This window comes from Myxocyprinus asiaticus, chromosome 8 (assembly GCF_019703515.2).
Source record: "Myxocyprinus asiaticus isolate MX2 ecotype Aquarium Trade chromosome 8, UBuf_Myxa_2, whole genome shotgun sequence".
Classification (NCBI taxonomy): domain Eukaryota; kingdom Metazoa; phylum Chordata; class Actinopteri; order Cypriniformes; family Catostomidae; genus Myxocyprinus; species Myxocyprinus asiaticus.
Window position 1 is genome coordinate 38,564,315 of NC_059351.1, and position 22,173 is coordinate 38,586,487.

General features: G+C 38.6%; 1 protein-coding gene across 2 annotated transcripts in view; it reads right to left on the reverse strand.

Moving 5' to 3' along the window:
* Window positions 1-1,828: 1,828 nt before the first annotated feature.
* The window catches only part of LOC127445442 (storkhead-box protein 2-like), a 65,131-nt gene continuing 44,786 nt past the window's right edge, over window positions 1,829-22,173 (reverse strand). For both annotated transcript variants that reach the window (XM_051705517.1, XM_051705518.1), the window contains exons 2-4: window positions 13,823-13,975; window positions 8,825-11,294; window positions 1,829-5,657 (exon numbers count right to left, since the gene is read on the reverse strand). In XM_051705517.1, the coding sequence (XP_051561477.1) occupies window positions 5,456-5,657; window positions 8,825-11,294; window positions 13,823-13,975 (2,825 nt within the window). In that variant the 3' untranslated portion in view covers window positions 1,829-5,455. The remainder of the gene's footprint in view (window positions 5,658-8,824; window positions 11,295-13,822; window positions 13,976-22,173) is intronic.

A 22,173-nucleotide genomic window follows, 5' to 3' on the forward strand; every position in this document is an offset into this window, starting at 1 on the left:
TAAATCATGTTTACACGCATATTGTTTATGTCTTGTGGCTATATTTTTGAAAAAGTGAGTATTTTAACATTCAAAAATAGGCCCCATTCACTTTCATTGTAAGTGCCTCACTTTAATCCAGATTTGTGCTTTTTTTTTTTTTTTTTTTTAAGAAAAGGAAGGGCAAGTCAAAATGAATTTGTATGGTTATCAATATTATGCCACAGATGCTGTCAATTGAGCTTAACTTGTATTGAACCAGAATATTCCTTTAAATACTACAGAGCAGGTCAAGAGTGGAAATCAAGGACAGACTCTGTCATTTCTAACAGGATTCTGAAGTGTAATATTCCATTCAGTCTTATTTTGCTAGACATTGTTCACATTTTCACAAAGATGTTCATAAACCAGCCAAGAAAGGGTTAGGAGTTGCTACCTATTTGTTATGTAAAATATAATAATATATTTTGTGGGATTTCACTGCAAAGAAGAATATATATATATATATATATATATATATATATATATATATATATATATATATATATATATATATATATATATATATACGCATACATACCACAGTCTCGAGAATTCCATGAAAATGATGCTACAGGTTACAGTTTTTCAACGTTTTGCATGGGGTAATAAAATGTTTTTAAATGTATTGTTCCATTTATCATTTTAAATTAATATGCTGATCTTGATCTGATGGCTTTATTTATGTCGTGCCTCCATCTGAACATACATTTTTTAAGCTGTCACTATGAAATTATTTCAAACATTTTGAAAACATCAGGTTGAATAATGTGGCAAGTTCTACGGTGGCCCAGGGGTGCACAACACAACGAAGTAAGCAAAGCGAATAAGTTGAAAACACAACAAAATTAAGCCACAACACAACGATATATAAGACACAATAAAATTAAGCCTCAACACAACAAAATTATCAGGAATAAAAGGCTTAATTTATTTGTGTTATGGCCAAATTTCAAGTGCTCTGGCTTATTTCCGTTGTGCTGTGCATCAATAAACAACATCCTTCCTCCATTTCCATTTTTCATCATGTAATTTTGAACATCCCAGGAAAGTGTCATTTGGCCATTTTTAATTCATTTCTGTGTTGAGTTCTGGTCCTTCTAGCCATTCATGCATATGACTGAACTCGGCATATCTGACTGATTTCATTTTGCCCGTGCGATGACACTAAAGAGATTGAATCTTTTATCCATATGTGTGTTTAACTGCAGTGTAATGGCTATTCTTTAAATTGTTCTATCATGTTATGACACTAGATGGTGGTATGCTACAACAATACACCCAACATACACAATTCTGAACTTCATCCAGTTATACCGGGTATTATTTAGATATTATTGATTCAATTTCACAGGGATCCAGAAAGTTCATTTCTGGGCCTGAAATTTTAGGTTATGATTCAGGGAATGATGAAGTGTGTTCAACCTGTAATAAACTGGAGACCTCCATAGGAAATGTAATGTACAATGAAATAATTACATGTACAGTATTTATGACAGAGGAATATCAGACATTAATAAAAAATCCCTGTCATGTCCTTCTCACAGAATTGCTTTAGAATCACTTTCGTATTTAGGGTTTTCATCACCCATGCTAATAGATTTCCATTATAGATATAAAACATTCCACACAACTGTACACAACAATATGCTGTTTAGTTAATATTAACCTCAAGTTGACATGATGATTTAATTGGTGCCAAGCTATATTTTAGAATGTATTGATTCATTTTTTTATGCATAATAGGGCCGATTTGATAACTTGCAGACATTCCACCGAAAGGTTACAAGACACAAGAATTTTAAACATATAACGAAACATGTTATTTTATTGTCTTAAAAAGTAACACAATCTCCCAACTGGGTTTATCACATACACTACCACAACGATGAAACACCATTACTACACAAATAGGGACTTCTTTTCAAATATTATAGACATTACAAAAAGATCCCTCGTTTCTTTAAGTTTTCTTTTGAAGTTATACTAAGCATGGCAGATTGATTTAATTTACAGTGTGATACTGTACACTGTCACCATTTAGAAACAATGTTGTCTGATGTGGTTCTAAAATCCATAATGTTAAGGGAAGACATTTCATGGTCATTTTTATTTTATATGAAATATTTTACAATATAAACAAAGCATCTGTCTTGGATGGACTTAACAGCAACCAGAGGCCAGGCATTTCAGTGCAAACATTATTTTTTTACAAGGCAGTCTTGGCTGCATTTCTCCCTTTTGTCTATCAAAAACAAAAGCAATAAAAAAAAAAAAAAAAAAGGAGGGGGTTGAAATTATAACAAAATTTCACCAAATTAGACAGAAGACCAAAATGCATCCCCTGACAGAGCCTTACCAATAGAGGTCATGTTTTTATATTGATGCCAATCAGAAAATTATTCAAACACTAAAGTGATTTCAACAGAGAGTTGAGGTGTATACTTCACTTAACTGAAATATACTTCTGGACTTAAATCAGTGATTAAAAGTAAAGCTCTGTCACAATGAACTGAGAAAGAATCATTTTCAGAGCTGACATGTTATGAAGTGCCTACTCTGTCTAATGTTAATCTCAGATGTACATTTATGATGTCTAGGAATGATATACAGTCACCTCTGAATCTGAGGCTCTTGTCTTTCATACAATCTTCATCCCACCTCCAACTACAGGGTCTAAGAGGCTGCTTGGACCCTAACCACTGACATGTCAATTATTAGGTGGGAAACTGAAAGCAATACTATTGCTATCAAGTAGAAGGTCATTGTGAGAGTTTACACTGCAAGTGAACTATTTTCTATTTGGACAAAGTTTGTGGAATGCAAGAAACCCTATGTGATTCAATCTGAATCGGTTGAGGCGCCTTTTTATATCTTATTATATCTCATATTATCTGGAATCTAGAATGTATATGCATCCCTTTCTTTAGTTTAGATGAATTAAATGGTTCCTCACTGAGCTTGAAGTCATGAACTAGATAAACAGATATTCATGTAAAGAGGACAGCAGAGAACTAAAAATGGCTGCTTACACAAACTGGAGGGAAAAAATAAAATGGCAATGTTTTGTTGATGTGGTGTTGACAGATTTATACACAACTTGTAAATAAGTAAAAGACACTTCTGTCAAAAAACTGAGGAAAAAGAGATGAAACTACAGCACTTAATACTGATTATTTTAGAATAAGTCTTCTTAGTTACAATGTCCGCCGCTCCTTGTCAACATTCACAGAGAAGAGGCTGATAGCGCTGTGTTCCACAGGCAAAGAATCAAAATCTGTACACGTCCCTACCTTGTTGTTACACAGGTGGTGGAGGTAGCTAGTTATGTGCATGTATGTGGGGTTTAGGGTAGTTTGCATGGATGATTGTACGAGTGTGTGTGTGTGTGGATAATATTCGAGTAAGACGGAGCGAGCTGAACGTGGTGAACGTCTTTGATTCAAATATCAACAAGAAGTCCCACTGCAGCATGTCCACCTGAACACTCATCCAAAAGCAATGAAACCATGGAGGACATGGGCAAAGAAACAAATAAAATGTAAAAAAAAAAAAAAAAAAAAAAAGAGGGGGTGAATCATCACATAATAGCACCAATGGATTTGACATGAGCTCTGCTCTTTTTCCCAATGCACTCACTGCCAGAAGGAAAAAGACCATTAGTTCTGGTGCGCTTTTGAGATGACATACCAAAACATTTAAAGCCATAGTCCAAATGTTCAAAGCAAATATTTTAATGTTTAATTCAATCTTGGAAAACTGGCTTTTGCTCATGGATCTGAGCGTAATGTACCACAAGGCAGGTCAAAATGTATGATAATCCATGTTGATCTCTGACATTTAGAAGGAATGATAATTACCAGTGAAGCAAAGTATTTGTACATACTTTCATTGAATTATCTGTTCCAACCTTAAACATTTACTGAAAACATGAGAAGATTGTGAATATACATAAAATGTGTTGGCTGTGGCAAAATTTGAAACCAGATCAGCTGTCGACCATACTTTTGTTCAGGTCAGGGACATAGTTCAAGTTATGGTCAAAAACAGCTCAATTCCCAAGCAAAATCAATAAGAACCTGTTGAAAATAAAACATCACTGTGGTTTGGATTGAACTCAAGTATGAAAATATTAGAAAATAAAGGTTTTATCGGAGCAGCAAAAGGGCCGAGTCTCTGAAACCCGCTGGCCCAAAGGAAGAGAACTTCATGACACTTCCATGGAGCATTATGGATGTTACGGACACAACACCCATGTTCCCGCCATTGTGTTTTCCAACATCCTCCCCGTTTCACAACAACAAATAGAGCCATCAAGCTACACAGAAGACAAGCATGTTTCCAAACCAACAATGACATCCACAAATGTCCTGGTTCATGAGACTGGCGTAAAACGTACGCCTGTTTTTTTTTAAAATTATTATTATTATTTCTAAAGGGAATAAAATATTTTAAAAAAATAACCTGCACACTGAATTAAATTTATGCGTAAGCATGATTCAATTTAAATAATTTACATTTTTGTCTACTATGAGTGCGTTTTATTCCCTTAAGAAACAAAACGATCCAAACGATGACTGATGTTTTTTCCTCTTCTTAGGAGAGTAACAATTCATGACCTGAGATTAAATATGGATATAAACTTTAATGAAACAGATAAATCGATTAAGTAAAGTTGCACACAAAGTACTTGAATGGGTTAAAAAAAAATAATAATAATAAAAACAATAATCCTTTTTCCCAAATAAATCCTTTCATTTCAGAATGAGATCTCTTTTTTTTATTTTCCCAGTAATTAAGTCTATGTATAGCTTTTAATAAGCATGTGAGTATGATTCTTATTGTTTCACCAATGTAGCTAATAGTGTCATGACAAATAGGTTTATTTTTAGGAATATTATACAACTTTATGAATCATGAATTAAATGATGCTCAGATAAAGAGCTTTTACGTCTCATTTAAAAAAAAAAAAAAAAAGTAAACCAATATAACAAATCTTAATCTTTAATACAATAGACCTGCACATCAGCATCTATTTCTTAATGCGTGCAAACTTAATCCATTGCCAGAATGATCTAATCTGAATGAAAAAAAAAAAAAAACATTATCCTGAAAATAAAACATTGTTAAATTACCAGTTACTTCAAGACTATTTTGAACATAACGGTTGATTCCGACAGGAAAATTTCCTGATTAATTGCTTGTTAAGATTAATCCTATGATGAGAAATTTCCTTTTTGATTTTTCCCCTTTTTTCTCTTCTTTTGCTGTGACCTTCTTGTATGCTGTGGGAACAGTCTCTGGAAGCCATGCCTGTGGGTTTAACAGTCCCCATGTAGCCGAGGTGGTTGATGGAGGGAGTCACCCAACCTCCTGCATTGAGGCACCCCAACATTGCAGATAACCCTGACCCTACGTCACCCCAGGTGTGCCCATGTCAGACGCTGGTGATGGAGGCAAGGCAGTTAGGGGATTTCTGCAGTTTTTCAGGTTGCGTGGTAGGGGGCTCTGGGATTGCACGGAAGCTGAATGGGGGGCCGATGCTGGTGGTACCCATGTGGCCTGGACTTAGGGCCGGATTCTGTCGGCGGTTGCTCTCCACTATGCTTGAGGTGTTGGATGCCAGGCTCTCCCGTGTGCTGAGAAAGTGGTGGAGGAGGGAAATGACCAGAGAGAAAGAGACAGAGAGAGAAAGAAACAAGATAAATCCAAAGGGGAAAAAGGTAAAGTTAAAAAACTATGTTACAGGAAAGGAAGTATGAGAATTGAAAGAGAGAGGTTTAAGACAAGTCACTGATAAGAATAAATTTGAAGCATACAAAAACTATTTTCAGCTATTTTAAGACCCCAGTAGCTCAAAACTGTATTTTTGTGGATTTTAGTTCATGTGTGTTTGTTTTGAGGCCATCTCTATGCTAGTGTAATCTTAAATGTTGACAATGTCAACACAGGAAATTTTGCACATCAAGTGATTTCACTGAACCTTTAAATCGTCGCACAAGGCTGCATAAAGAAAAATATACACAGCCTCACCCTTGACAACATGGTTATACTCTTGTTCGAAGGATTGTTGTGCTTACAGCCAGCCATATAAGATAGAGTATATTGCAGGTAGAACTAGATTAAATGCAGTGGTTAAACTCACTGTATTTAACAGTAGTTAGAGACGTGCAGACATTTTTTTTCTTTTCTTTTTTTGCATGTCCCAATCCGTGTAATTGCATTACTACTTTACATCAATCACGAACTAAATTGTGTCAAAGCACAAGAGCTATGCTAGTGTTTTTCCAGGGGCTGTGGAATGACATCATTGCTAATGTGATGAGTCATCCAGAAAATAGTGAATGATTGTGTGTGCGCGTGTAAGTTTTAGTGAAAAGGGGCTGCTGGGGGTCTTAAAAGAAGAGACTCGTTAACATTTTGGGGCTACTAATTCAGAGGCAAACACTAGACTCTAAAATGTCTAGTGTGCTAATGTGGCAGACAGAGCCTAGCCACATTGCAACACTCTTCTGTCAATGAAAACCATTTTTTTCTTTTTTTGTGTGTGAAAATTCTGTAATCATTTACTCACCCTCATGTTCCATGGAAGACAAAGAGAAGTTTAGAAAAATGTTTTAAGCTGCTCCCTTCCATTCAGTGAATGTGGATGGGGACCAAGTGCTGTCAAGCTCCAAAAAGGACAAAAAAGCACCATGAAAGTTTCATAAAAGTAGTCCACATGACTCATGCATGACTATATTCCAAGTCCTCATAAGCTATGCAATATTTTTTGAGGAAAAGACTTGACTGCCATGGTCACCATCCACTTTCATTGTATGGAAAAGATCAGCTTGAAAATTCTGCTATAAATAACTCCTTTTCCACAGAAGAAAGACTATATAGGGTTTGAAAGACATGAGGGTGAGTAAGTTTTGCCTATTCAATTTTTGAGTAAACTATTACTTTAAAGGGTCTCCAAACTTCTATGGGATGTGGCTGAGCCCCAACAATATTCAAGGCCCTTTACTTTTATCATCAGTACAAAGCACATGTATACAAAGAACAACAGAATACATTGTATTACACACATTTCCATTTAAGCATGTATTACACACATTTCCATTTCCATAGCTTCCAATCCCATACAAAAATATTTTTTTTAATGCCAGTAGTATGACTATTCTTTTCAAACCTTATCTTATTACATATTACAATGCAAAAAACAAAACAAAAAATTAGTTCAGAGAGAGCAAGGCTTGCTATGAAATTCAGTATGGAGCTTGCCACTCTAGAACTAGCATATCTGAAAAAGAAGGAGGTCAGAAGGTCATGGGAATCATTTCAAAATATTAAAACAGTCCAAAACTCTGCACATTTACAGACTCCTGGATTAGCAAGTGCAGCTAAAAACACAAATGTGCACTATTGTAAGGTGTAAAGGTAGCATGTGCAAAATAAGTAGGCTCCCTCAGTTATTCTACCCCTGCCATATCCCTCTGAATGAGTCATACAGACCTAAGGGGTCTATTTTTAGCAGCTGAAAAAAGTCCTCACCCTCTCACACATCAAGGGCTTCTGCTAACATATACACAGCCCTGGGAAACCCACTTAAAGGTCCTCTGTGTAGGTTTGTGGCCTTGTCAAAGAAAAAGGGGGAGAAACGAATCTATACATAGCATTGTATATGCTATGGTGGAATTCAGTGGGGTAAGATGAGGCCACTATGGCAACTGTGTGCTTCAACTCAAGCATGTATTGGACTTATTTCACTGAACCATTATAGAGCATTGGAATAATCGATGTAATACAACATATTAAAACAAAAGAAATGTCCTATGTGGAGGAGGAGGGAGGTGGCATTTCAGCACTTCATTTTTGAGCTGTAAGAAAAAAAGTTGATTCACAGCAGTTTAAATTTTTTTGTTGAGCTGTTATACATTGGCTGTGTCCGAAAGCAGAACTTTGCTGCTTTCGGAGGCTGTATACTGAGGTAGGAAGGGATCAAGGCATGTCTGAATCCAATATTTGTGTCATATCCTGTCTACTGAGATGCCTTCATCTGGTCAGTTTTTGAAGGTAACATAAATCCAGCCTTCGATGCCTTTATTTATTCCAAAATCCTGCATGTGTGATGTGCCAGTTGGTTGAAAGAACAAACATGCCGTCTAATGGAGATGGTAAGCAATGTAGATTTTTAAAATTTTTGCTTGGTTGTCTAAAGCTCACATGAATTTGTTTTAGATCTTTAGACATGAGGTTATGCTGCCTTGGAAGACTGTCCAACACCATCCTTACGGGGTGTCTTCATATGCAAACCGCTGCCTGTGAAGTCATTCACTGACTGGGCACTGAGGTACAAAGGCAGCTGCCTTAGCTTTCGGATGCAGCCTCTGTAGCTCATTTTTTTTATATCCTTATTAATTAACTTATACTCATGACTTCTGTAATAAGATGATTTAAAAAAAATAAGTGGAAGGCAATGGCTTGAAATTCTAAGACAAAGGTCCTCCACAATATAGTTCCAACCCAACTCTAACACAGCAGTTTATGATTATCAAGTGAACCCCTAAACCCTGATTAGCTGGTTCAGGTGTATTTAGTAAGAGTTGGAGCTAAACAGGAAGGTAGATCTTCAGGACCAGGATAGTGTATCCCTTATCTAAGGTATACCGAAAACTCTTGTTCAGGTCTAAAATCTAGCAGTAGCAATGCAGCTACAATTAGGTTGACAATATACATTCATTATAGGTTTAGACCTCGAGTAATACATTAAGTACTATTATTATAGTATCCACAATCTTCTGTTTATGGCGTAAGTACTTACCGAGGGGAGTTAAACCCACTGTCTACTGTCACACTACTGCTGTCCATGCTGTCCAGCCGTGCTGAGTGAGCCGACTTTTGGCTGTTATTATTCTCACTCTCCTTAGGGCTAAGCAGAGTCAAGTTGTTCTCAAACTTCCGCTGAAGATCTCGCTCTTTCTCCCGTTCTAGCAACCACTGCATGGTCCCTCCTCCTCCGCTGCCACACTCTCCACCTCCTGTCCGCCCCTTTGCCTCTGTTGGGGCTGCCTCTTTGTGGGAGGCCTCCTCCACCTCTTCCTCATCATCATCATCGGACACGTTGTAATAGTCAAAAGCAGCCTCAGATGTTGAGGGAGCACCTTGTTCTGTGCCTATAGGTGCTGGGGCAGAAGCAGACAAAGGGGTGGAGTTGGTTGGCTGTTGGGTCTCCAGAGTGTCAAGGACCTCGGATGATTTCATGTGAGGAGTCTTACGCAAAGTGCCTGACTTTGAGTAGCCACTGTCCACATAGCTCACAGTCAAAACATTGTGTGGCGGTTTGAACAAAGTGTCTTTGCTGAAAATCTCTTTCCGTTTGTCCACCCCACCACCAGTGTTACCACTACCTCCCCCGCCCCCTGGGTCAGTATTGTGTTGATGTTGTATCAAACGTCCACTGGGCATAGGCTCAGGTGTCTGGCTTGGCGTGGGTTTGCCAGAACCATTGTGCACCTTGGGGGAGGAGTCTTCTTTGTACTCCATAGGGTGTGGAGAGGTCAGGTGCGGTGTCTGCCGGTCAGCAGGAGAGCCCTTACGAATTCCGTCAGATGGAGTTAAAGTGTCATGGTCAGATTTGCCCAGAGTCAGTGGGGCAGTAAGGATTGTTTCATTCGATGTATTGCACTGGAAGTAGTCATCAGCCAAAGGCTTTGGTGACAGGGCCTTCAGGTCACTGTAGGCTGGCAGGCTGTCCCTGCTCTTGTTCCGTTCGAGAGGGCTACAGAGCCTTGATTCATCCAGACTCAATTTGCCCATATCATGTACCGACATTTCCGAGCTGAACTTGGCTGCAGAAAACATGATGCACGAGTAGTGTGGGGCCTTTTGCGAGGAGGCCCTCAGCGTCCCGTCATCGGTATAATAACGGCTTCTGTCATCAGGACTGCGGTCATAATTCTCAGTCATGCCAAGTGTAGAGCTCCCACCTCCCAGTGGGCCCTTGGAGTTGTCCATAGAACGCGATCGCTCCTTAGCCTTATCAGGCCGCTCGCTGCGTGACTTTCGGTCCTGTGTGTGGCTATGGCTACGGTGCACCCTTGAATGTGATGTCCCACGTGAAGGCTCCGGGAAAGGCATCTCTGTCCGCCTCTTTGCAAGCTCCCCTGATACATCCCACTCTGGGGTAACAGGAAAGTGTGACTCAGCAATGTTGGGGTTGCTGTGGACAAGGTAGGCACCACCACTTCTGCGTTCCACTGTGTACATTCCCTCTCTTGGCGAGCGTACCAGTGAGTGACTGAAAAAACGGTAGTCCCTCTCCAAGCCTACTGCAGGCAGGTCCAGATTAGAGCCCTCCAAGGGGTCTCCTCGAGAAGCCCGCGTCTTGCTGTGTGAGCGTGACTTTCCATGCGGCACACGTCGGTGGCCTCGGCTGCGGCGACTGCGGGCACTGTGCTGTGCAGATGAGCTGGCCTTGTTGCGCTGAGCACGTTCCTCTTCCAGCCGCTTCATGACAGCTGTATGACGGGCCACGTTCTCCACCGTCAGGTCTGGGTTGATGCGGCGGATGATTTCCATCTCCACCTCACGAGGGATGGCTGCAGATGACGGTGTGTCCTCCTCCCTCAGGGGCCACTCCTCTGGAGGAAACTGTGCTGAAAAGGTGGCCAGCTGTTTGGTCTTGTCCTTCTTGAAGCTCAAGCGGAATAGCTTCAGCCCAAACTTCTTCGACTGTCTCTCGCTGCTGCCTCCACCAGTGCCTTCCTTTTTCTTGGTTAGTGTGTCTGTCTTGTAAGAAAAGGTGGCGGTCATGGTCTTGCTCTTGTCTGTGGGGTCAGGGGGGTGCTGAATGGCAGCTGGAGGGGGTGGGGGTTGTGGGTATGAAGGGGGATCTCCTTTGGGTTCTTTTGGGGACTTCCTTTGAATTGTGGAGGAATGTATGCTGGGCACCTCATCACGATATGCATTATAGGAGTCGCAGTGGTTCTTAGGGTTTGGTCTTTCTCGCACGCAGCCAGAGGTGGAGGGAGTGATGGTTCCAGATTGTGTTGAGGTGCATTGCTGTTGCGGCTGTTGCTGCGGTTGAAGCTGTTGTTGTTGCTGTTGCTGTCGTTCTGGATGCCTCTCATCCAGGTGGTACCACTTGCTGTTGGTACGGATGAGGGAGGGGGTGATGAAGTAGGTCTGTGGAGTAACAATGAAGTAACCTTCTGGCGTGGGATAGATCTTCCTCTCCCGTACCAACATGTTCAGCGTGTGCCGCAGGATCTCTGGGCTCGGAGTGGGTACACCTGAAGAAAATACAATCACGTGTAAGATTCATAATACATTTCATAATACCAGACTAATACTAGTGCTGACTCAACTTTTTGTATTTGGGTAAACTTTGTTAAATGTTAATCAACAATCTTCAATCATCAATACTAATGACTTTTTAATGATTTTCTGAGCCAAAATAATAGCTCAACAGGGAGACATTTAGAAAAATAGAATGCAGAGTGGGAAAAAGGGTTGAGGGGGAAAAAGTAGCAGATTAGTGGGTTCATGTTGATGTCAGCATTATCCAGAACAGCTCTGACATGCCAAAAGTAGGATTAACCGTGAGTAGGTGTGATCACACAAATAACAACAGAGGGCCAATCAAAAGAAGTGTTGTATATTTGTTGATATACGTTACCACCAATCACAGCAGACCAGGCATTACCTCATCTTTCATCATCACTTCTCTAAGCCCCTCATTGTAATAACAAGCCAAAAAGTGCCATTGTGTGAATTAAGATTAACTCATATTATTTATTTTTTTAAAGATACCGTGAAAGCATCATAGTATAAAATATGAAAGAACTAAAACATTAAAACCAATAAAATGTATATGAAAATTCACAGTCCAAAGTAACTTTACATTCTTTAGGGTATCCTAGCAAAAGGTAGACAGTTTCAAATAAGATCTACAAAGCACAATTGGACAAGAGTTCAGTGCTGTGGATGTTTTGATGAGTTTAATATTACTTGCACAAACTAAGTGAACATGGCCTGTACACGCACAGACAACTAATATTAACAGTAGACTGTGCTATAGGGTACATGGTCTCCTGCACTGCACTCCAGTCCTCACTTTACCTAAATCAGCTTTTCAACACTCTCAATTACAGGGACACACTCACACATGCACACACACACAACTGATAAAGGAGCAGATAAGCTGTAACTACTCAGGGTTAAGTGTTGCCTGCTATTACATCATACTGTGGTAGTTGCCATACCAACATGACACAACCCAGTGACTCTTTTCTTTTCTTTTTTTTACTCCTTCTTTAAGGGAAGGCAGAAAGACCCCCTATTCAGGTGAACTTTGCACACTTAGCTCTTTGACTGGTTTATCTCAACACAGCAAGGCAATGTAAGGTGTACAATAGAAAATCATGTCTTAAAAATAGCAAACAGCTTTGGACATTCCTTCTATTGTTAGTACAATGAAAACTCAGCTTTTTCCCGCTGGGAAACTCCCTCTTCTGTATCTAAAGCCAATGCACAGCCTATATCATCATCATTGTACCTGTTATTTCCACCTTTACCAAGAAATACAATTTAGCAAGGTGAGAAAATCTATTTGGATTGTCTACTCTGAAATGATCACAACTAACATTCATAACCAATTAAAAAAAACATAATTACTGTATTTTGTTCCAAAATATTGGTTTTTGATTCTTTGGTTAGGGGTGCTTGTGACTACAAAATGAAAATTTTTTGTCATCCATGTTTTTTTGTTTTTGTTTTTTTCTCCCCAATTTTGGCATGCCCAATTCCCACTACTTACTAGGACCACGTGGTGGCGTGGTTACTCACCTCAATCCGGGTGGCGGAGGACAAGTCTCAGTTACCTCAATCCATGCATCTTATCACATGGCTCACTGTGCATGACACTGCGGAGACTCACAGCATGTGGAGGCTCATGCTATTCTCCGCGATCAACTTACCACACGCCCCATTGAGAGTGAGAACCACTCATTGCGTCTACAAGGATGTTACCTCATGTGACTCTACCCTCCCTAGCAACCGGGCCAATTTGGTTGCTTAGGAGACCTGGCTTGGGTCACTCAGCACACCCTGGATTCAAACTCGCGACTCAAGGGGTGGTAGTCAGCGTCAATACTCGCTGAGCTACCCAGGCCCCCCGTCATCCATGTTTAAAAATGTATTATGTCCTGGAATAAATAGGGCTATGATCCTGAAATAAAGGCCTCAAACAACCTTCAAGTAGATTTTTTTATAATGTGTTGAAGTGTGGATTTTTTATATTATGTTTGATGGTAATGACATTTCTTACTTTTTGGAGAAAAAGCTGGATGAACCTGGAACTTAATAACACAAAATGTTAGCTAGCAGTCAATTAACTTTTAGATTTAGAAAAATAAAAATGAATGGATTATTTCCAAATTCTCAAATACTAACCAGTTTGGTAATGACACCTAATAAAGCTCCTCTCAGATCATGACATTTAAATCTTCAAATTATTACAATTTCTGATCTTCAAACTGCCACACTGCAGTGATGTGCTCCCATGCTTACAGTAGCTATATTTCGGCAACAAAATTGTCTCCAGAAGTGAGTTAAATCTGACAAACCTCCCTTTGGGGACATCTGGAGATCTCCTCAATTGGATAAATGATTAATCTATATATTAAATGTAAAAAAAATGCCAAAAGTTTTCCTTTAGAGCTAGGGTTTTTCTCTTGCCTGTGGTAATTCTAATTAGCTTTATATAAAAACATGCGAGGGGGTGGGGTGGGGCAGTGTTCTTAAGAGTTTGGAAGGCTACCTGGGAAGCAGGTGGCAAGGTGCTCCATCAGGGCTTCTTGTGTGACAGGCTTGCGGGCAGAGTTCATGGCTGAGATGGCCAGACACAGAACCTCTCCCAGAGGGATGAACTGAGACTGGCTGATGGGTGACATACTGATCGGAGATACATCACCTAGAGAGAGACACACACAGAAAATTATGTCCTACTTTAGTAAACTGCAAAATACATTTTCAGAAACTAAAAAAAGGGACCAATTAGCTGCCAAAAAAGGTAGAAAATAAAAACCACCTTTGACAATAATGGATTCAAAATGACTAAACTGGTAGGCGTACTTTTATGAGAACTGTAAGACAGAGAATTGTAAAGACCAGGATTCCCACACCTTTTGAACAATAAAAAAGTGAATTTTCCAGTCTTTTAAAAGTAATATAATAGAGATTGCACTCACAAAGAGTAATATCTAGCCAAATAAATAAATAATAGCATAACTGGAACATCAATGACTTTTTAAGATTTTATTAATTAACTTTTTCAGGCCTAGAAATCAAAATTGTCGAATTCTCTGATATTTCCAGGTGCTCCATAACCACGAGAATCCTGAGAGACAGATATTCAGAGGAGAGAGTCAAATTTTAAGGCAGCTTTTAAGATGCTTTATGGTCAGACTAGTTTTGAATTGAATTTGAATATAAATTGAATTCCAATTCAAGTAGTATGAAGGTTATCCTAGGTATGTGATCATATGTTGCCAAATGTGACCTTATAGTGACAACTCAGCATTAAGCCCATCTGCTTGTGTAGGCAAAAAGACCCCAAGCCATGTGTCAATACTGATAAAAATTTTGTTTATATAACATAATACATGTGACAGATAATATTTTACTTTTGTCTTTTGGCATCCATTTAAGCCTGTGCAAGACACCTCATTTGATCGTATGTTTTGAGATATAATACAATACATATTGGAGTGGAATTGCTGAAGCAGCTGTCCAGCTCAAAATTCAAATAAACATCTCCATTATATTATTTTATTTACAGTCAAAATTTAGACAAAGATCATTATAAAACCTATTGTAAACTACCAATGAATTATCAAATGAAGTGTGAACTACCACAGCACATAGATGTTGTGTGGAAAACATCTGTCTGACACACCTTCCAGGCCATGAAATTTATATACTAGGTGTGTAATACACAAAATATAAAAGAATAGTATGCTCAAAAACGTAATTCTGTCATTATTTACTCACCCCAATGAGTGAGTTTGTTCCAAACCTGTATGATTGGCTTTTGTTTATGGAACGCAAAATGGGAAACTGAGCAAAATGTTCACAATAAAAATGAATTTATTGGGGCTGTCAAGCTCCAAAAATTACAAAAAGTACCATAAAAGTCTTCTAAAGCCATTCGATAACTTTGTGTAAGGAATTGAAAACAAAATGTCATTGTTATTCATTGATAATCTTGTCACGTTTGTACACATCCAAACATGGCGGGCCAAAACATGTCACTTTACGTCTAAAGTCAATAATGCCAACCGTCATTGGTTTTCATGTGTCTTATGCAGCCATTTTGAATACACATATACACAAATGAGATTTGAGAGTTACAGGGAAAGTTCTGTGAATAATGACTTTAATACTGATTTATTCCTCACACAAAACTATAGACCTTATTCAATGAAAACGAGGCTGTGAGGGACAGACTTACAGTCTCCTCATTACTATATAAAGCTGTATAAAGCTCCTAGCTCACATCAAATTTTTTGGTCTGCTGAAATGTTACTGCCTCATTTTCTAAATAAGGCCCATTACATGGCTTTAGAAAACTTGGAATATAACACAAGTTATATGGACTAATTTTATGGTGCTTTTTGTCATTTTCGGACCTTGACCAGACCAATACTATTCACCATCTACCTTTGTTGTATGGAAAAGAGCAGTTCGGGTGATTTAATTTTGTGTCCCTCGGAAGGAAGCCTCTGGTTACCATTCACTTTCATTGTATGGTAAAAAGAAACATGAACATCTTGCCTAACATATCCTTTTGTATTCAACATAAGAAAGAAAGCCACACAGGTTTGGAATGACAAGTTTGATGACAATTTTCATTTATGAGTGAAAAATCCCTTTAATAATTCATGAGGTCTATAGAGAGATCTGAGTCAGCATTTCCCAAACTAATTTTTGGTTTAGGCAAAATTTGCAAAAGTTAGGGATAGTTTATACAGTTATTAAATTTGATTTCATATAGAAATGAATTCCAAATTGATCAAAGACGCAAACTGCATAATGATTTACTATTGTACAAAAGACAATAATAAATGATACATTTTATTGCTGATTGCTTGGAAATGAAAAACAATCTGACAAGCAGCAATAGAACACTAATTTGGATAAAAAGCATTAAGACCACTGCCTGTTCATATAATAACCTAATGGATCTCATCTCTGTACACTTAGATGACTCCTTTACCTTTAAAAATCACCTATGCCTTGATACTTAGCTAACAATGCCAAAGGAAAGCATAAAACTGGTCAGAGTTTAACATAAAGAGCAACAAAGGGCCTGAAGCAGCGCTGCTAACACTGCAGAATGCAGATAGGATGACATCATCCACATGGAGCTGCTGCTCTCCTGGTGCGCGCGTGTGTATACGGCAGGCAAAGGACCATCACTCAAATCCCAGCCTGTGTGTCTTACTGTTCTGTTCAGACTGAGCAATGTGCTACTAGTAGCCCTCTAAATTACATACAGAGCATTAGTGCCTGTAGGGGAGGCTGGTAGCCTGGTGTTGTTTTTGAAAGGCATCAGCGTGTTCTAGCTAAATTCAACCATTCTCCATTATGAATTTTATTGTTTTTACTTTAGTAGGGGAGGATGGAGGGTGTGAGAGAAAGAGAGAGAGGGGGAGAGGGTCAGAGAGACCCCTCCCTCAGCTCCCGCGCTGCAGCTATCAGAAAAAGGCGGCTCTGACGACGGACACATACTCAACATGCTCCACTCCATACAAAGACAGGAGAGGTGTGACCAATCACAAGCAAGTGTCATGCACACCATTTTTTTTACTCTCCTTCAGCAATGCACACTGACACACACACACACACACACACACACACACACACATATATATATCTGCTTCCTAGCTTGTTCAATCCTTTCCTCCATCTCACTCACACACAAGCTAGTAGGTGGCCTGCTGAATTCGTTGTTATGGCAACGCATCTCAGTTGCTCTCTCTTGTTCCTCAGACTGTGCTACTCCAGGATTTCTCTCTCTCTCTCTCTCTCTCTCTCTCTCTCTCTATCTCTCTCTCTCTCTCTACAGCACCCAGCTCACTGCTCTTCCTGTCTTCATTCCTGCTCTCGTGCTTCACACTCAATCTTGTTAATGAAAAATAGAGAGCACATTGGCTTGTAAGACTAAGCAAAAACCTGCTCACCTACAAAGCCCCTATAAGTAAATAACCCCCACTGCATACACACATTTATAATCTCTTATTTTATAGAGTATATGAATAGGGAACATACTGTATAATATATAGTACTACTATATATTACAGATAGTATGCTATCAAACTATATACTAGCAGACCTGTAAAGTTGGATGCCCTTTCACAATTAAAGGGACAGTTCACGCAAAAAGGAAAATTCTGTCATCATTTACTTTATTCATGGGATTCCAAACCCGTGGAACACAAAAGGAAATGTTAAGCAAAATGTTAGTCTCAGTCACCATTCACTTTCATTTTTTTTTCATACAATTAACATTAATGGTGACAGAGGTAAACATACTGCCAAACATCATCTCCTTTTTTGTTTTCCACAGAAGTCATACAGATTCAGAATAATCATGAAGGTGAATAAATTATGACTGAATTTTCATTTTTGTATGAACTATCCCTTTAATAAAAATAGTCATCTTCAGTGGTCATGGGAAAAAGACTGCTACGACAGCTATAAATCACAAAAACGACTTTGAATAGCGCCAACACATCTTGTCCTGCAAAATAAACCTGCACTTTACACATAAACAGTGTTAAGATTTTTCTCTCTTGGTCCAAGAAAGGAAGTAATGGTGTGTAACATTATGCACTCTAAAATGCAAGCCGGCCGCAAGCACATCTGAGATGACGTCATCCCATTTGGCATGAGTGCTTGACAGGAAGGACGGGAGAAAGAGAGGAAGCACAAATGTGACCAAGCGAAGGACAGAGAGAGTGAAGGTGGGATCAAGAGGTGAGAGGAGATATGCTGTCATAACGTACAATCTAAGGATCACAGTTTCTAAAATGGTTTTACATTTACACAATTACAGAAGGCTACACACAAGATAACACAAGGTTACACCACATCATCCTTGTTTGTTGTCTCATTTGCCACAGCACATAAGAATTTAACGTTACACCCTCATACCTCTTAAAAATTAAATCTGGAGTCATGACATTGGGGACTCGTCCGGGATAGAAACATTTAACATTAAACAGTGATGCAACATTCAACACCTTAAAACCGTTACAAGTTGTAGGTCTTTAGCCATGTTTGTTGAATCAACTGCCAGCGCACATAAAATAATTTATAATAATTTAATGTTACACCCTCATACCCCTAAAAAAAATCTGGGGTTGTGACAATGGGGACTCATCCAGGATATAAACATTTAACAGTAGACAATGAAGACAGTACGCATTAACAGTACACTGATGCTAGATTCAGCATCTCAAATGTGTTACAACTTCATCTCATCAAAGGGCAGTAAGCAAAACAATTTATGATGGTTAGTGTAGTATGGAATAATGTGGCTGGTAAAAAGATTTGCATCAAGAAAATTTTGCATGAAAAAAAAATGGTGGACAGCCCTAAAGACATGAACTATGCAAGAAAGTCATACTAACAAATAACTACAGGTTTCCCATTCTTTTTGACCGAGGAGTTCCCATGACTTTTTCAGTCATTTGTGATTAATGGATAGGGTTTTGTTTTTCATTAAAATAACAATTCAAATGAATCATTAGACCAATTGTGTACCAGTTCTACCGATTGACAAGAACTGACACAAAAGTATGATTCACTAATTCATCACTATGCAATCAAGTTTTACTTTACATACAAAGAATATCTAGCTGATGAAATATTTTAGAGCTAGGGCTATCAATCGATGAAAATGTTTAATTGAATTAATTACATGACCTGCTGATTAATTATTCTAATTAATTGCAATTAATCACATATATCAACAGTTGCTAAGAGAGCCCACCAAATAAAGATAATTCAATATAAATAATACACAATAATTAAAATATATATATTATTCGAGGGGCCTGGGTAGCTCAGCGAGTAAAGACGCTGACTACCACCCCTGGAGTTGCGAGTTCGAATCAAGGGCATGCTGAGTGACTCCAGCCAGGTCTCCTAACCAACCAAATTGGCCCGGTTGCTAGGGAGGGTAGAGTCACATGGAGTAACCTCCTCGTGGTCGCGATGAGTGGTTCTCGCTCTCAATGGGGCGCGTAGTAAGTTGTGCGTGGATCGCAGAGAATAGCATGAGCCTCCACATGCTGCGAGTCTCCGCGGTGTCATGCACAGCAAGCCATGTGGCCCGATTGCTAGGGTGGGTAGAGTCAAATGGGGTAACCTCCTCGTGGTCGCTATAATGTGGTCCACTCTCAGTGGGGCACGTGGTGAGTTGTGCGTGGATGCCGCGGAGAATAGCATGAAGCCTCCACACGCGCTATGTCTCTGCAGTAGCGTGCTCAACAAGCCACGCGATAAGATGAGCGGGTTGACTGTCTCAGACGCAGAGGCAACTGAGATTCATCCTCCGCCACCACAAGGACTTAGAACGCATTGGGAGTTGGGCATTCCATATTGAGAAGAAAAAGGGGAGAAAATCAAAAACAATTTAAAAATACATATATTATTCGGATAAGTGCTGCAACAACTTATCGATAAAATCGATAATAATTGATAATGAAAATCATCAACAATTAATTTTATTATCAATTAGTTGAATATGTGCGGTGTGCATGGGGAAGCTCCATCCGTGACAAACGTGTTAGTTTGATAACTAAGTTAAAGCGGGAAAAAAACACAACCCAAGTTGTCTAGCGCACGGGAGCACTTTATATTAAACACTCCGAAGAAGATTATGAGCATACAGTTTAATGTGGACCTGTTGCTGCGTCAGGTATGTTTACAGATTGATTGTGCTGTTTGATGTGCTTGAGAGTTGTTTCTCTCCAGCACATAGCTTGCATTTTACTGTTATTGTCTGTGTTTAATGACATATTTCCATTTCGCAAAACTGTCTTTTACCACAAGCAAGTCTCCGTGAAACTTCACTGAATGAAAGAGCGTTTGCTTCCATGTCAATCAAGCAGATCGGAAGAGAGAAGGTGAGCGCAATCATTTTGATTAAACTGTGCTTTGTGGTTAAGTAATCGTGCAACATCATACCACGATTTCAGTTTCAATGTAAACATTAGTGTAGTTTTCATGGATATCAGGCCGTTGTCTCAAAGGTAAAATCCACAGGTTTTAAAGGTTTTTAGATGGTTCCCCTAATCATGTAAGCACATGTTGTCAGTGCGAGACAATCAATGCATGTGTTGAAAGCGCAAGAGTGAATCTGCACTGCGTGAGAGAAAATTAAATTTAACAGATTATTGTGGTATATAATGCTGAATACAATGTATGATGTTGCTATGGGAGAATATTTGATGGTCCTGATCATGTCAAATGTAATGTCTGGCTTCACCAGTAAATTTATAATATGGCAAACAATACTTTACTGGATAAGTAACATTATTTTACTGCCATAATTTTTTTTAAACAATACGTATTTATTTTTTAAATAAGAAATGTAATCAGTGACATTACTATTTTAAACTTTAAATAATCATTTTTAAATATTTAGAATGTTTGTAATCAGTGATGGTGTGTAAGCTAATGTAAAACATATGTTATAAGACATAACAGTTTTGCATATGTCTTAAAAGTGATTAAAACAAACATTCATACTTAACTTTTCTTGATTCAGGCTTTGTTAAATGTATCAAATTGTGAATTCAGTATCGTGAATAGAATCGAATCATGAGATGAAGCGTAATGCCCTTAATCATTTGTTTATTAATAAATACATTTTAATAAAATACGGGTAAGAAAATGTCCCCTTTTATCCGATTAATCGAAGAAATAATCGAAGATTAATTGATTATCAAAATAATTTTTAGTTGCAGCCCTAATTTGAAATTGAATTGGATTGAAATATAATGCATTATTTTGACAGACAAGTAAAGCAATGATTTTAGAGGTCAATATATTGTTAGTTTTTATTCACATATCATTGAACATATCTCATCCTCTTGTGTAACTGACTCTCTGTTACTTCGTTGCTTGTGAGGAATTTGAAGCGCTCTGACTGCCCCCACTGGCGTGGCTCATAAAAACAAAGTTAAATGTACTTCAAGCTCAAATTTGCTTCGATGACAGGAAAATTATTTTATTACAGAATTTACGTAGGGTCAAGAGGCTAAATGTCTGATGTTTCACCTTCAGCCTGACTACCTGTCTAGTCAAGGGTCAAAGTCTTGCTTTATCTAAAATGTAAAAAATTCTGGCAATGGGACATTCATTTCATTAAATTATTACCTTTTATGTTAAGCAAAGGAAAGAAAGGCCTATCGGTTTGGAACTATTTGAAGATGAGTAAATGATAACAAAATTTAGATTTTTGGGTGAACTATCAATGTTAATGGAAAAAGATCCACATGCAATTCACCAACAGAAAAAACGAGCAAGAGAAAAGAAAGCTTTTCTTTATACTTGTGTAAACTCATGTAAAAGTTTGACTGAGGCAACACTAGATGGAGGCAGGAATCCAGAACCTCAAACAAAACCGAGAGAAAAGGAGACAAGCAAAACATTTTATTGTTGTTTTCTTCTTGTCTAAATCTCTTTTTATATTATCCTGTTCTAACTTTGGATCTTCTAAAGATGTTTCACTCTACCTTGAATATTCAACACATTTTGAATGTCACACAAATGCAGATCCAAACAATAGTATTCCATCTGCAGCCTGGCCTTCCTGAATTACTGAATTATTTAATGCAATGTGAGATAATAAGGCTTATTTTCTAGCCTAATTGGCACCTGAACATGCTCAATCAATTGAGGGATGCAACCACACCACTGAGAGAAGATGGAGGCTTGGTCACCTGACCAATCTCCTTGGTGATCTATGATGTAAACATCTCACATTGAGTGGAAGCGAGTGAATAAGGTTCAGTGGGGCACATATTTGTTATCTATTTGATATGTAAAACACAAGCTTGTGGCCTTGTACTGTATATTTTGATAAGACTTGGTTCT